This window comes from Pteronotus mesoamericanus, unplaced genomic scaffold (genome assembly GCF_021234165.1).
Source record: "Pteronotus mesoamericanus isolate MK-2021 breed Mesoamerican mustached bat unplaced genomic scaffold, CSHL_Meso_final contig_72, whole genome shotgun sequence".
Lineage (NCBI taxonomy): Eukaryota > Metazoa > Chordata > Mammalia > Chiroptera > Mormoopidae > Pteronotus > Pteronotus mesoamericanus.
The window spans coordinates 1,180,832-1,194,802 of record NW_026555242.1 but is presented as its reverse complement, the minus strand read 5'-3'; the positions used below and the strand labels follow the sequence as shown (position 1 = coordinate 1,194,802).

The window sequence follows — 13,971 nt, the reverse complement described above, 5'->3', positions numbered from 1 at the left end:
CCTAAAGGTGGAGTGGGATTCTAGGTTCTTCCTAGAGAGGCAGCCTCTGGCATGAGTGCTGGTTTTTTCGCCTGGCAAAGGGCAGAGAGAAGAGTGGGTCCTGGGAGGAGAGAGGCAGCCGCAGCCTGGAACCTTTCTGAGAGGAGTCATTTCGGGGACCACCTCATCCCAGGGAGCCCTCATGGCCTGGTGCCTCGCAGAGCCACCCGAGAAGGGTTAGAGAGAGATCAGCTCTGGGCCTCAGGGAAGAGTAGGAACGGCCGCGCAAGTGAGAGAGACCTCAGGTGTGTGGGTTTGGGGAACAAGACTCAGGTTGCCTGCTTAGATCCCTGGGTCCTGACTTCACATGCAAGGAAATTTGATCTCTGAACATGTACCCCCACCAGCCCCACCCTTCACTCCCTCAGCAGACCTTCGCTGTGGCCCCAGCTGCTCTCTACCAACCATCCTCTCCCAACCCACAGTCCCGTAGAATCAGACCCTAAAAGGTGTTTAACACCAACCAGAGGTCTTTCATTTTGGGGAAGGTGCATGGTGAAGTCTGTTGGGGACTCAAGAAATGAGGAATAGATATGTTCTCACCTCCACCAAAGAGGTGATAACAGTAGCCAGAGGTGAGAGGCAAAGACTTAATAACCAGTATCCCTAGGACATCAACCAAGTGGAACGTTCCAGCTGAATATCACACCTGATGCCACATGTCCTCAAATATAAGATGCCATTAATTGGAAAACACAGTCTACCACTCCAAAAGGAAGTGGTCAATTTAACTATGATCAATGCTTTCTTATCACTCACTATTTCTATTTTATACTTGTAGAAAGAGCTCTTTGGGACTTATTTCAACAGCGGCGATCATGTTCTATCTATAACCCGAGTGTACAGGCTACGACAGCTGCATGATGGTTGGTGCCTGGTGGGCAGCGGCCACTAACACCATTGACTAAAGGCACACCTCGACTTCAGAGAAGGCAGTGCGTGAAAGAGAAGGGCACATTAGAAGAAATGAACTCTTGGAAGTTCTAAGGCTTACTGAGCACTTACTATGTGTTAATTACCACTCAAAGAAATCCCAAAGGTTGATCATTTATTAGAGCCATTTTACAGATTAGGAAACAGATTAGGTGGGCTGAGGTAAAGTCAGCCCTTTGGGGTCGCACGGCAGTAAGTGGGAGAGCCAGAGCTTAGCTCAGGCTCATGCTGAGAATGTTCTTTTGGCCACTGGTCTTAAAGATATGCAACCTCGAGGGTCCCGAGAAACCATGTTGGCCCATTGCCAGTGCCATCCTCTTCGGCTTTAGGACTGGAGGGCACGGGGCACTGGAGTGGCCCCATCAGCAAACAGCTTGAGGGAGAAGTCGAGGGCCGGGGCTGCCTGGGTCAGCATCCCCAAAGAGATGACATCGACGTGCGGCCCACAGAACTGAGCGAGGTTGCCCAGCGTGATGCCCCCGCTGGCCTCCACTCCCACGCTCGGGAACCGGGCCTTCAGCGCTTCAGCCGTGGGGTGCAGCTCCTGCAGGACACAAGCCAAGGGCGAGTGACATCCCCTGACACGGCCCCTTCCCAGGAGGTACTCCCGGCCTCACCTCCGGCCTGAAGTTGTCCAGCAAGACAAGGTCTGCTCCAGCCTCCGCTGCCTCCACGGCCTCCTGTAGGCTGCTGCACTCCACCTCCACCTTCAGGGTGAAGTTGGCCACCTGTCGGGCCCTCTGGACCGCCTGACAAGCGGGTGAGAGTGAGAACAGGTGGCGGCGTTAGGAGCACAGGGAGCTGGCACTGGCATTCAGAAGGTCCCGGATAGATAACGAGTTTGGGGTTAACGAGGAAACTGGGCATTGGGATGGTTTCTTTCATACTAGGTGAAACCACATGAAATTACCACTTGTGGATCAAAAAATGGGTAAGAAGCCCCGGCCGGGCCGCTCAGGGGGTCCGAGCATCCCTGTTCTCCCAGACCGCGGGGGCGACCCGCAGGCAGGGCACATGCAGGAATCAGCCAATGAATGCAGATGTGCAACAACAAAATGGTGTCTCTCTCTCTCTCTTTCTCAGTAAATTTAAGAAATATTTTTAAAATATCTTTTCAAATGGTCAAATACCAGCAATATTTAGCATTTGCACCTGAGTTGAATTTGACTCGGAACATTAAAAATGGAAGGGGTCTCCAAGAATAATTTCACAAATGGGAAAGAGGCCCAGGGACTCGGGAGCAGCCTGCCCACAGTTGGAGAGCCATCAACACTGGGCTCCCCACAACTTGTCCTTTGCTCTTGAACGTCACACCAAGCAGCAGAAGAACACTTGTAAAGAAGCAAGTCCGACCCGTCATTATCCAGATGGCGCGACTGAGGGATTCTGCAGTCTCATCCCCCAGCCCCCAGGCCATCGCCCTGCACCAGGGTCTCTGGCGGAGGGGAAGGGCTGTGATGGGCGGTTGGAGCAGGGCCAGGGCAGGGGCCAGACATGCACCTTTTTCACACCACCAGCTGCCACCACATGGTTGTCTTTCACCATCACCAGCCCGCCCAGGTCATAGCGGTGAGAGGCAGCTCCACCTACTAGGAGCCCATACTTTTCTACCAGCCGGAAGCCTGGCGTGGTCTTCCTGGTGCCTGCGACACGCCCAGCCCAGCCAGTCCCCCTGGCAGACTCTACAGCTGCGGCAGCACAGCTGGCAACTCCACTGCACCGGGCCAGCGTGTTAAGGGCCACCCGCTCCCCCAGCAGCAGGCAATGGGCAGGGCCCCGGACCTCGGCGACCTTGGCCACGGGCACCAGCTTTGATCCCTCCGGGAGGAACCAGGAGACCTGACAGTTGACTTGGGCAAAGATGGCATCAAAGAAAGGCCTCCCAGCCAGCACCCCTGGGGATTTGGCCCACAGTGCCGCCTGTGAGGGGGTTGGCCCTGTGACCAAGGCTGTGTAGTTGAAGCCTGGACAGTCCTCTCGGAGCCAGCCATCTGCCAGGGCAGCCAGAGTAGCGGGGGGCAGCAGGAGCGCCAGGCCTGTGAGGGATGGAGAGAAAACGGAATTATAATGTGGCTGCCTCTCTCACAGTCAGAGGTGATAGTCAAAATACAGCTGACTCTTGAACAACACGGGGGTTAGGGATGGCGACACCACCGTGCAATTGAAAATTCCCATGTAACTTGGACTCGCTCAGAACCTCAGTTGTCCCTTGGTATCAGTGGGGATTGCTTTCAGGACCTGACCACTGCCACCAGTACCGAAATTCACAGATACTCAAGTCTCCTATATAAAATGGCGTAGATCAAGGCACACAGTTGGCCCTTCATATCCATGGACTCCCAACCATGGATTGAAAACAGTACAGGTATTTATTGAAAAAAAAATCCACATCTAAGTAGGCCCGCACAGTACAAACCCGTGTTTGTTCTGTTGGTTTGTTCGAGGGTCAATTCCATTTAACAACCAGCAGAATTGGGCACTAGCCAATCAGGGGGAGATCTGGGGATCCTGGGTGAGGGCTGGGGTGCTGGGTGGGCCCTGTGGCCTGGTCAGAGTTGCCAGATTAAGCAAATAAAAATACGGAGCACCTAGTTAAATTTAAATTTCTGATAAACATCAAAGTTTTTTTTACGGTATAAATATATCCTAAGCAATATTTAGAACATACATAGCATATACTTAAAAATTATCTGTTGGTTATCTGAAATGCAAATTTTAACTGTCCTACGTTTTGTCTGGCAGACAGCGCCGGATCAACAGCTAGGAGAGAAGTGAACAGCACCTCAAAGTCACGCTGCAGCCTTTCCAGTCTGTCTGCACAGAAGGATTAGTTATTTAGGAGCTGAAGCCCCCAGTAGAATATGAGCTGTGTGCTTTTTCATCCCAGGCTTCCCATAGCACCCAGTGTTTTAAAGCTGGAAGTTTTTCTAGGTGGAGACAGAAACGGAGAGGAGAGGCAAGTAGGCTGAGATCATACAGCAAGTTGGCAGCAGAGTCAGACCAGCCAGGCATTGTGGTCAGGACGGGCTGTCCCTCTGACTTTGCCCTCTAGCTTGGAGACCCCTCCCACGCCTGATGTTTCAACAAACGTATCTTTCTATAGACTGGAGCTGTACAAAGAGGCTATAAAAACAGGGAAATTGGGGTTGGGGATCCCCTCTCTGTGGGACATAGCTCTAGGAGCTTCATGAGTGCGGATGAGTCCTTCACCTGTAAAATAATAGTTATGGACATAGCAGTCTCTAAGGTCCTTCCCACTCACGAATAAATGTGCCCCTCACGCCTGCTGGATGAATGAGGTGACGGCAGAGGCCATGCTCAGGCAGGGTGCATCATCGCCATCTGTCGGTCAAGAGAAGACCTGCAGCCTCATAGAAACCCAGGTGAACGGAAGGTAATTCAGTAACGTGCGAAGAAGTTAGGTTGGGTTCGGTTGGGTTGGGATTTGTTTCCCCCACTTTTGCTCCAAGTTAAAGTTAACGCCATACACTCTGACTTGCTCTACTCTCGGAAGCCAGCCTTCTTGTCCAGCCCTTCTTCCCCAAAGCCACATACCCATCCATCCCTCATCCCCTACCCTCAGCCACAGACCTGTAATGGAACCTGGCCTTCCTTCCCCATATTCTCTCCCACAGCTATTCCAAGTGGCTTCCATTCCTCACTCAGAGCCAGCTGTGCTCTGGCTGGGTGGTGACTGAGCATAGCAGGGGCGGGGGGGGGGGGGGATGGGTAACATCACCTGGTTAGGGAAGGAGAGGAGGGCTCTGGGACACACCAATATTTAAAGGACACACGGAGGCATGGCTGTCAAAAAGAGAAGGAGCCGCAGGAGAGAGTGGGTGTTTAGATTTCAAGAAGTAGGGTGTGAGCAGAAGCAAGAAGAAAAAAGGCTGAAATGGGTATTGGGCTTAGCAATTAGGAGGCCTTTGCCAGGGCAGTTTTGGTTCCGTGTGGTTGGGGCAGAAACCACATTGTCATGGTCATGACATACGCAGGAACTGGGGAAGTACAGAAGTAGGTGTGAACTGCTCTTTAGCAAAGGTTGAGAAAACAGAGCCCTTCACCTGGAAAGCACACTGGAGTCGCCCGGGGAGCTCTTCAGACTGTTGGCCCATTCCAGATCGCCTGCATCAATCTGTGGGAGGGTGGGTGGGTGGGGTGGTTCCCAGGCATCCAGGTTTTAGAAGAGCTCCCACTCTGACTCAGATGCACTTGAGGATACTCACACAAGATCACAGGCTGCATGCCTCCATGTATATGAAATGTCCAGAAAAGGCAAATTGAGAAAGACAGATGTCAATATAGTGGCTGTCTGGGGCTGGGGTGAATGACATGAGGTCTTGTAGGGGTGATGGAAATGCTCGATGGTGTTGGCTGCACAACTTGGTAAATTTACTGAAAATATTTGGATTGTCCGCTTAAATGAACAAATAAGAACCAGTGCTCTACCAAAAGGCAGGAACCATTTTGCAATCCCAGTAAACCAGTGCCTCCAGGTACTGAGCATCAAAAGCCAACCTCAAGAAGAAACATGCTCCTGACGGAAGAACACACCACCACCAATTTACAATAAAACCAGAGGGCAGGGGGACATATTAAAGGGTCCCACAGGGATACAACCAGCGAAATTCAGACCAGACGACACTCTACCAGAGGATAACCAATTTCATCAGCAAATGCACTGCAAGGGAACCGAAGATTAAATAATCTCAACATACATACTAACCCCAATCACAGTGTATGGATCTTATTTGGATCCTAATTCAAACATACATATTGAAAACAAATTAGAACATTTGTGAGACAACTGAACACCTGAATGCTGCCCTGAGGGGAAAGGAGGCGGAAAGAGAGGGAGAGAAAAGTGAGGTAAGAGATGCAACGCTGATTTGGCTGCACCCCCTACATGCCCCGGGGAGTGAGCCTGCAACCCACCCCCCTGCCACGACTGAGAACTGTACCCTGACTGGGAATCAACCCAGGGGTGATCTTTAGTCCTGACAGGTGTTGCTCAGTGGATTGGGTGTCATTCTGCAAACCAAAAGGCCACAGGTTAAAATCCCAGTCACAGTACATTCTTGGGTTGCAGGCCAGGGCCAGGTCCCCGTTTAGGGGACATGCGAGAGGCAATTGATCCATTTCTCTCACCTATTGATATTTCTCTCCCTCTTTTTCTCCCTCCCTTCCCCGCTCTCTAAAAATAAATTTAAAAAGCCACGGGGCTGCAATGAGGAGGGAATAAGGTGATTCACGTGCAGTGCCTGACCACATTTTTTTGAAACCCAGGTGTCTAACTCTGGCAGCTTTGTTCTGCCATCTATTTATTTGTTGATCCATTTGGCAAACACCAGATGGAGACAGAGGCTGGTTTGCACTGCAGCTTTCAGCTTGATGGCCTTTTCTTTCCCCTCTTCTCTCTAGAGAAATGACCTACAAACAGGGCTAAACGTGATTGCCCATAATACAAGTAGTTAAACAACCTACAGAATTTCAGAGCAATCAGAGAGTAGCGAAAGAGAGGGCCGAGTGGTAGGCTGGGGCCAGACTGAGTAGGCCTTGAATGATAGGAAAGAGTTAGGATTTTGTTCGGTAGGAAGAGGGAAATCATTGAAACTTTTGATCAGAAGTCGCGTCATCAGAAATGCTCTTTGAAGTTTAAATATTTAAACTGTGGCTAGGGTTCCTGAAAGATGTAAATTGGGAGGCTGTTGCAACAGCTGAGCAAGAAGCAGGGAGCCAGGGTGAAGTGTAATCGGGAGGGCATCCCTCCTGAGGCTGTAGGAAAAAGCACACACTACGACTTGTTCCCGCCGCCCCCCGCCCCCCGCACCCCACACCCACAGACTTTGGGTCTGGCCCCGCCCCACTTGCACCTCTCCACCTTTGGCCAAGTCTGACTTCTCCACCTTCCCCCACCAGCCTGCCATCTGCATCTGTCCCAACTCTGTAGTCACCCCTTCTTCCCCCCAGTTCCCCAGCCTTTGCCTCACCCCCTTGATTTGTCTACTCCTTCCTGGCTTAATTCCCACGGCTCAGCGATCCCAGCGCCAGCCCTTCTGAGTGAAACACCAGGTGTGGTCACGTGAGGGAAGGCAGCACTGCAAAGGAAGCCTCACCAGGCCAATCCCCAGAGGCAGGTAGGAATGGAATGAGAAAAGGCTCAGGCGATGCCATGGAGGTAAATCCACAGGACATGGCACCTGTCTAGCTTATTGGGGTGCGAGGGGCAGTGAGCAGTAACACTGACCCTGACGTTTCCAGTCTGAGTAGGAAGATGGCGAGGCATGAACAGAAACGGAGCTGGTGGAGGGAGAGACGGAGTCTCACAGGGCAGGGAGCTGCCCAGGTGGAGATGGACATATGTGGCTTCCAAAAAAGCAGCAGAGCCTGGGGAGGGCTCGAGCTGCAGAGACAGATGTCAGGGATCAACATCACAAGCCCAGGTACCACCGAGCCGGCCCTCCACATTTAACCCTCACCACAAGCCAAGGGGAGGCACTGTTTTCACTTTATCGATGAGGGAGCAGAGGCACAGCAAGGCTACGCATCTTGTCCGTGGTCACACAGGAATGGGACTTGAACCCAGTCCCTGGCTCTGAGGTCGTTTCTAAACCAAGAGCTTGTGTGCGCTCCCGAGAGCTGCTCCCACAGTCAAGCCAAAGGATCTGGATGTGCAGAGCCAGCAGGAGCCCCAAACCAGGTCCGAGCTGGGGGAGAAGCCCAGTGAAAATTCAGAGAGCTCACAGGTGGGGCCCCTTTCATGCTTCCTGTCATTTGCCCTCCCAACAAACCGGTGAGCAGGGAACTGTTATTGTCATTTTACAGATGCAAGGAAAAAAGGGCTCTGGGAAGTCAAGTGACTTGCCCAAAGCACTGTTCCTGCTGGGACCCGGATTCAAACAGGGGCCTTTTGACCACAGAGAGCCTGGCCCCCATCATTCTGCATATAGCCTCCTTAGGGGCATCACCTCCCTGCACCCCCCTCCCCCACCCCGGCCCCTGCAGAGACTCAGTGGACTCAAGCCCCCTCCCCCACCCACGGCAGACTGGACAGGACTTTGTCTCCACTTCTCCCGAGCTGCTGTCCAGGAGCAAAGTCCAGAGCTGCTCACCATCCGGCCTCCCACTACCCATCCCCCCACCCCCACCCCCTCTAGAGCTCCCAGGAGATGTGCCCTTCTCCAGGCCACCCCAGACCTTCCCTGGGGCTCAAGTCCTTTTCTTTCCTAGAGCTTCTTGAGACCCAACACGGAGGAGAAAAAAAGAGTGACAGGAGGCCTTTGGCAGGCAGAAAGGAATGCTTGGGGTTCAGAGAGGTTTGAGGGAGATGGGGAGGTTAAGGCCCTGGACGGAAACGAAGAAACCTGGTCTTCCGGTGGAGGTGGGAAAATAAGGTACGGAGATAAGTTGGGATGGGGAGAGGGGCAGGAGGGTGGGGGAGATGGTGGCGAAGGGGAGAGAGGTCTGGGGCGCTGCTTTACCTTCAGGCTCCATGACGGCTTGGAACGGCCCCACTGACACCGGCGTCTGCTGCTCAGATCCAATGTTCAGAGAGGCCTGAGGCTGGGGGTGGGGCTGCCAGAGGAGGCGGGGGAAGGGTTGGTCCAGCCAGCCCCTCTCAGCCCTTCCCAGGTTCTCTGCCCCCCGCCCCCGCGCCCCTCAACCCCCGCTTGTCCGCTTTCAGGACCCCTGGGGTTGTTAAGTACCTTATCTGTTTTCCATACTCAGAAGAGGAGTTCTCAGTTGTGTAATTCAGAAATCCTCTTCTCTCTGAGCCAAGGGCCCTGTTCTCACCACACCCCCTGCTCTCCCCAGAATGTGAGGCTGTGAATGCAAGAATGTGCTCCCTTGTGAGGGCTAGAAAGCTTTTTTGATGGTGCACTAGGAAAATTGGGCCTTAGACTTGGGTTCAAATCCTACTTCCATCCTTTTTGATCTCAGTACCTTTAAACCTTTTTCTATGCCTCAGTTTACTCTTCCATAAAATGGGATAATACCTACCTCATGGGTTCAACTGAGAATCAAGTGAGAAACCTCTGCCAGCAACACAGAGTGAAAAACTCAACAAATGTCCATTTCCTTTTTCTTCCCTCTTCCCGAAGTACTTTAAGGACATGGACAGATCAGAGCTAGACTCCTGACCAGGAAAACTGGGAAATTGCCAGTAACCTGTACCGGAACGTCAGGCAAGTTCTGTCCAAGAATGGCTGGGCCTCTATTTCTTCACGGGAAACTGCTGGCAAAGGTCACTGGGACCCCGATTGTTAATCCACAAGCACCTTCCCGGCCTTCTCCCATCTCTTTCTCCGCAGCACAGGACCCTGCCGGGACTGGGGCTCGGCTAAGACAAGTGAAGGTCCTAGGGTGCAAAGCTGAAGCAGGCCTCACTCTTAGGTTCTATTTTGCACCCAAGCGCCTTGCTTGCCTCACTCTTGTCCGGGACTGCCCCTTACAGCACTTCTGAAAACTAGTTTCTCCCTTTGTTCCTCAGGTGTTATTTTCTCCACGTTTCTCTCTTAAAGGCTCTGTGCTGTCTCTTGCAGGTCCTTTCTCAAATTTTGGTGTTGCCTCAGTGTGATGGGACAGTTTCTCTTTTCCTCCTGGGCACACAACTAAACTACATTTCCCAGCCTCTTTTGCATGAGGCCACCACGTGACTGAATTCTGCCCCATGGAATGTGAGCAAAAGTGATATGTGCCACTTCCAGACCTGGCCCATAAAAGTCTTCCCGTGGTCCCCCACCCCTCTCTCCTCCCCAGGAATGACAGAGCCACAAAGTGGAAGGAGCCAGGGTCCCTGAATGGCCTCATGGAAGGTCACTCTCCAAATGCCGGTATCAAACTGTTACATAAGCAAGGAAAAAACTTCTCTTGAGTTATACCCCTGAGTTTTGGGGTTGTTCGCTACAGTAGTTAGCCTGCCCTGACTGACACACTAAGATTCTCTCCATAGCTCTCTCCTTTTCTCATTCTACACAGTGAATGCTATAGTTTATGCATTTCTCTATCTATGCATACACCATCCTTTAAATAGCTATCTAAAATAAGATGACTCAAAAAATATTTATTTTATTTATATATATATAGAATCGGATGATTTTTCATGCCTGGGTTGCAGGCCAGGCCCCGGTTGGAGCATGTGAGAGGCAACAATCACTGCACATCAATGCTTCTCTCTCTCTCTCTCTCTCTCTCTCTCCCTTCCCTTCTCTCTAAAAGTAAATAAATAAAATCTTTTAAAAATAAAATAAAATCAGATGACTCTTAAACCCATATCTTTCACTCTGATATCCCTCCCAAGATCCAGATCTTTATTTCTAACCATCTCTAAACATTCCTCTTAACACTTCTAAAAATGAACTCATTATGTTTTCCGCTAAAATGCCCTCACCTCTCCGCATTTCTACCTAATGATATCAGCACTTCAGTCTCCCAAGATAGAAACCCTGAAGTCTAACCTCATTCTTCCCCCATCATCTGAACAGCCAAATAGCCCTAAACTCTATTCTCTGAATAAATATATTTCGGACCTGACTTCTTTCACCTAAAGGCACACTCCCACTATATCTAACTCACGCCACCATAACGCCCTCATCTTGGGGCCTCACAGCCTTCAGCCCATCCTCCTGGATGCCAGGTTCATTCAAAAGACAGATCTGACCCTGACTGGTGTGGCTTGGTTGGGTGTCGTCCCGCAGAGCGAAAGGTTGCCATTTTGATTCCTGGTCAGGGCACGCACCTGGGTTTCAGGTTTCGTCCCTGGTCGGACCCTGTACAAGAGACAACCCATCAAAGTTTCTCTCTCACATCGATGTTTCTCTCCCTCTCTCCCTCCCTTCCCCTCTCCCTAAAAATAGATAAATAAAATCTTTAAAAAAAGCAAAAAGATCTGATCTTACCACATGTTTACTTAAAAACCATCGTTTGTTCATCCACTAATGCATGCAATCCCTCCATTCACTAAATACATATCAGTTAGCTATCATGTGACAGGCCCTGGTCTCTGAAGCCACAGAGATGTCATGGGGACTTGGACAGGTGAAGGACACTTTCACATAATTACAGCCCACGTTGTTTGTGCTGTCACACGAGGTATTGTAAGAGTGGAGGAGAAATATTATGTCTATTTTGGGGGGAGGTAGCAAGGGTGGCTTTGAAAACTTAGTTTTCAAACTATATGACACCCTGACTGGTGTGGCTCAGTGGGTTAGGTGTCATCCTGCAAAGCAAAAGATCACTGGTTTCACTCCTGGTCAGGGCTCATGCCTGGGTTACAGGCGAGGTCCCCAGCTGGGTGCATGCAAGAGGCAACCAATTGATGTTTCTCTCGAACATCCATGTTTCTCTCCTTCTCTCTCCCTCCCTTCCCCTCTAAAAATAAATAAATAAAATCTTTCGAGAAAAAAAGAAACAGCAGTGACATTTGAACTGACTCTCAAGACAGCTGAGGAGGAGTTTGGCGGAAAGTCAAGTGTGTGTGCCGTGGGGCAAGCTGGGGGTGGGCTGGCTTCGGGCTGAGTAAACACAAATGCAGGACCGAATGTGTGGCTTTCTCCATGGCTGACACCTCCTGAAATCTGGGCCATGGTCTAGCTAGGCTGTCCTGATGCCACAACCTGGGCAGGCAGGTGCTGAGCACCCTATGGGGCTGAGGCACACGGGCACCCACTTGCAGCTCACTGTTGGTAGCAAGTAGACTGTATTTTGGAGACAGTGTATTTTGTCCAGTGTCTCTACCCCCAGCCTCCCCAGGGCAAGACCCTTTGTGTAGGCTTCCCAACCAATTCCCTCTTAGAGTTGGAAAGGGCTGGAGTGCTCAGCGCTGATGAGGGTCACTTCTGCCGGAAGCCCCCAGGTAGCCCACCCTCCACAGGTTCTGCCTGCCAGGGGCCAAGGGTCAGAAGAAAATTGGTTGTAAATGTCCATTTTCAGAAATGAAATGTCTTTAAAACCACGCATTGAAGCCCCGTGTCTGCAAAAGTGAGTTAATAGATTTCTTGAGACATCCCCCACCCAGATCCTCTTCCATTTGGAATTTTCATTTTGGATGACAAAGCTTTATTTGTAATCATGACCTTAATGTGCACTTTGGAGATGAAAAATAGAAACATCTTTTTTAATGTATAAGACAAAGGATAATACACTGTATATGATCGTGTGCGTGTGAATCCTATTATTTAAGAAACTAGAATGTGGTGGTAATTAACTTTTGCAAAAGAGAGAAAATATTATTTAACTGTCTGGACAAGAATTTTTTCAACATTTTTAATTACCCTCTCCTCCCAGGAAAAGCGCACGGCATGTTTGGGGAGCTGGCCTCAAGGAATTTGATGAGGAAGGCGGGCTGCAGCGCTGGGGCTCAGGACTGACCCTGCCAAAGCAGGGCCAGGTCTGGGAGGGGATTATACCCGTGCTAAGAAAGACAGGCTCTATCCTGACAGCCTTAGAGAGTGCAGGGAAATTCTGGACAGAGTGGCCTTTTAGAAGTGTCCCTGGGACGGCCACAGGCAGCGGGTGGAAGGGATTTGGGTCAGGAAACCAAAAGGGAAGTCTCAGCAGGAGCAGGCAGGGTATGATGGGGCCTGGAGAGAAGGGAGGGGTCCCAGGGGCTGTGGAAGAAGTGTCAGCTGGACTTGGCACCGGGGCGCGAGGACGGAGGGAGGGAGAGCGAGGCCTGGCAGTGATGCTACTGCTTTGCGGAATCATGGCACAGGTTCCCCTGCTATCCCAAAGTAGAGTCTCCTCCTAGGAAACCTTCCCTCAGCCAAAATGGGATAATGCGATGAAGTAATTACCATTCATGTATCCGGAAAAATTAGGGGGCGTTCCCAGAACCCAAAAATAACCTGCCAAATCATACAGAAAACCTAAAATGACACTAACATAGAGTAAAAGCAGTGCCTCTCTCGCTGCTGGAGCGGGGGGGCAGGGGTGCACACTGCCCCTGTAACCCCTGGCTGCAAACCCAATGCTGACTACTTTTTTCTCCTCTTTTCATTTCTTTCATTTAATGAAAACAGGTCCTAGCATAGGTCTCTTATAAAAGTGAAGTGGCAAATGAAAGTGACTTTCCAGAAGCGGGAGATACCTGTATTTACCACATGCTGAGGCCCCAAACAGAGGAGTAAAACTGGCTTAAGGTTTAACTTTGCCACTGCTCTGAGACCACAGGAGAACTCAAGCTCTGCTTAGCGCAGCCCCACCCTGCCTTTCCAACCTCATCCCCCACAGCGCTCTTCAAACCCCTATCCTGCCCCGTGAACACTTATTTGTTTATGTTTTTTGTAACTGTAAAAGGCATTGATATTTATTGTATAAATTTTGGAAAATATAGAAAAGTACAAACAAAATAAAAATCACCCACAAACCTATTATTTTACAGATAACCACAGTTACTGTACATACCCACTTAACATTATATTGTAGACATTTTCCAAAGTCATTACATAGGTTTTGAAAACATTTTTAGCATCTATGATAGGTGTACTAAGCCATTTACAATTATTTTTATAATTGATATATTTGGTCCTCTCCTACTGCTATATTTTAAATTTTCTTATTGTTTCTCTCCTTTTTTTCCTTTTTGGTCTTACAGTATCTACACACCCTTTGCTTTTTTCCTCTGCTAGAAAATTGAAAGACATCTGTTCCATGACGCTTAGAAAAAGAATCCATGTCGAACTGCTCACACTTCCTCAGGGTGCCTTTGCACCTGCTGAGAGTGCCCTACCCCTTCCTGGCCTGGCGAAATCCTTCCTAGCCTTCAAAATCTCTGAGGAGTCATCTTCATTCATTCATTCGAATGAATATTTACAGAAGTCTTAACACATGCTGGCACAAGAGCCCCCAGGAAAATGGCCGCGGGTATGACAAAGGCGCTGTGAAACACGCTGAGGACGCCTCCTAACCTTCCCCCAGGAGAAGTGTGTCACTACCTTTTTTGGTACACTCGTAAAAATGTTTTTGTGCTTTTATTTGAAAACTTTTCACATGTTTTGA

The 13,971-nt window shown here is 50.1% G+C and overlaps 1 protein-coding gene across 3 annotated transcripts; it reads right to left on the bottom strand.

Annotated features, from left to right (window-relative positions):
- Positions 1–1,076: 1,076 nt before the first annotated feature.
- Positions 1,077–9,086, bottom strand: QPRT (quinolinate phosphoribosyltransferase). Of its 3 annotated transcripts, none has more exons than XM_054582701.1 (5): positions 8,974–9,086; positions 8,454–8,547; positions 2,473–3,008; positions 1,590–1,721; positions 1,077–1,516 (listed from the first exon to the last, which is right to left on the bottom strand). In XM_054582701.1, the coding sequence occupies exons 2-5, from the start codon at positions 8,464–8,466 to the stop codon at positions 1,298–1,300; spliced, it is 900 nt and encodes a 299-aa protein (XP_054438676.1). In that variant the 5' UTR covers positions 8,467–8,547; positions 8,974–9,086; the 3' UTR covers positions 1,077–1,297. The 3 variants fall into 3 exon arrangements, with proteins under 3 accessions (XP_054438676.1, XP_054438675.1, XP_054438677.1); XM_054582700.1 differs by lacking the exon at positions 8,974–9,086 and adding an exon at positions 8,679–8,796; XM_054582702.1 differs by lacking the exon at positions 8,974–9,086 and adding an exon at positions 8,679–8,796 and having other exon boundaries at positions 2,755–3,008.
- Between the last annotated feature and the right edge of the window lie 4,885 nt (positions 9,087–13,971).

Coding starts and splice junctions, on each gene's coding strand:
- QPRT (XM_054582701.1), bottom strand. Junction 1,722..2,472: donor CAGCTGGTGGTGTGAAAAAG/GTGCATGTCTGG, acceptor CCCGCTTGTCAG/GCGGTCCAGAGGGCCCGACA. Junction 1,517..1,589: donor TGGACAACTTCAGGCCGGAG/GTGAGGCCGGGA, acceptor TGTGTCCTGCAG/GAGCTGCACCCCACGGCTGA.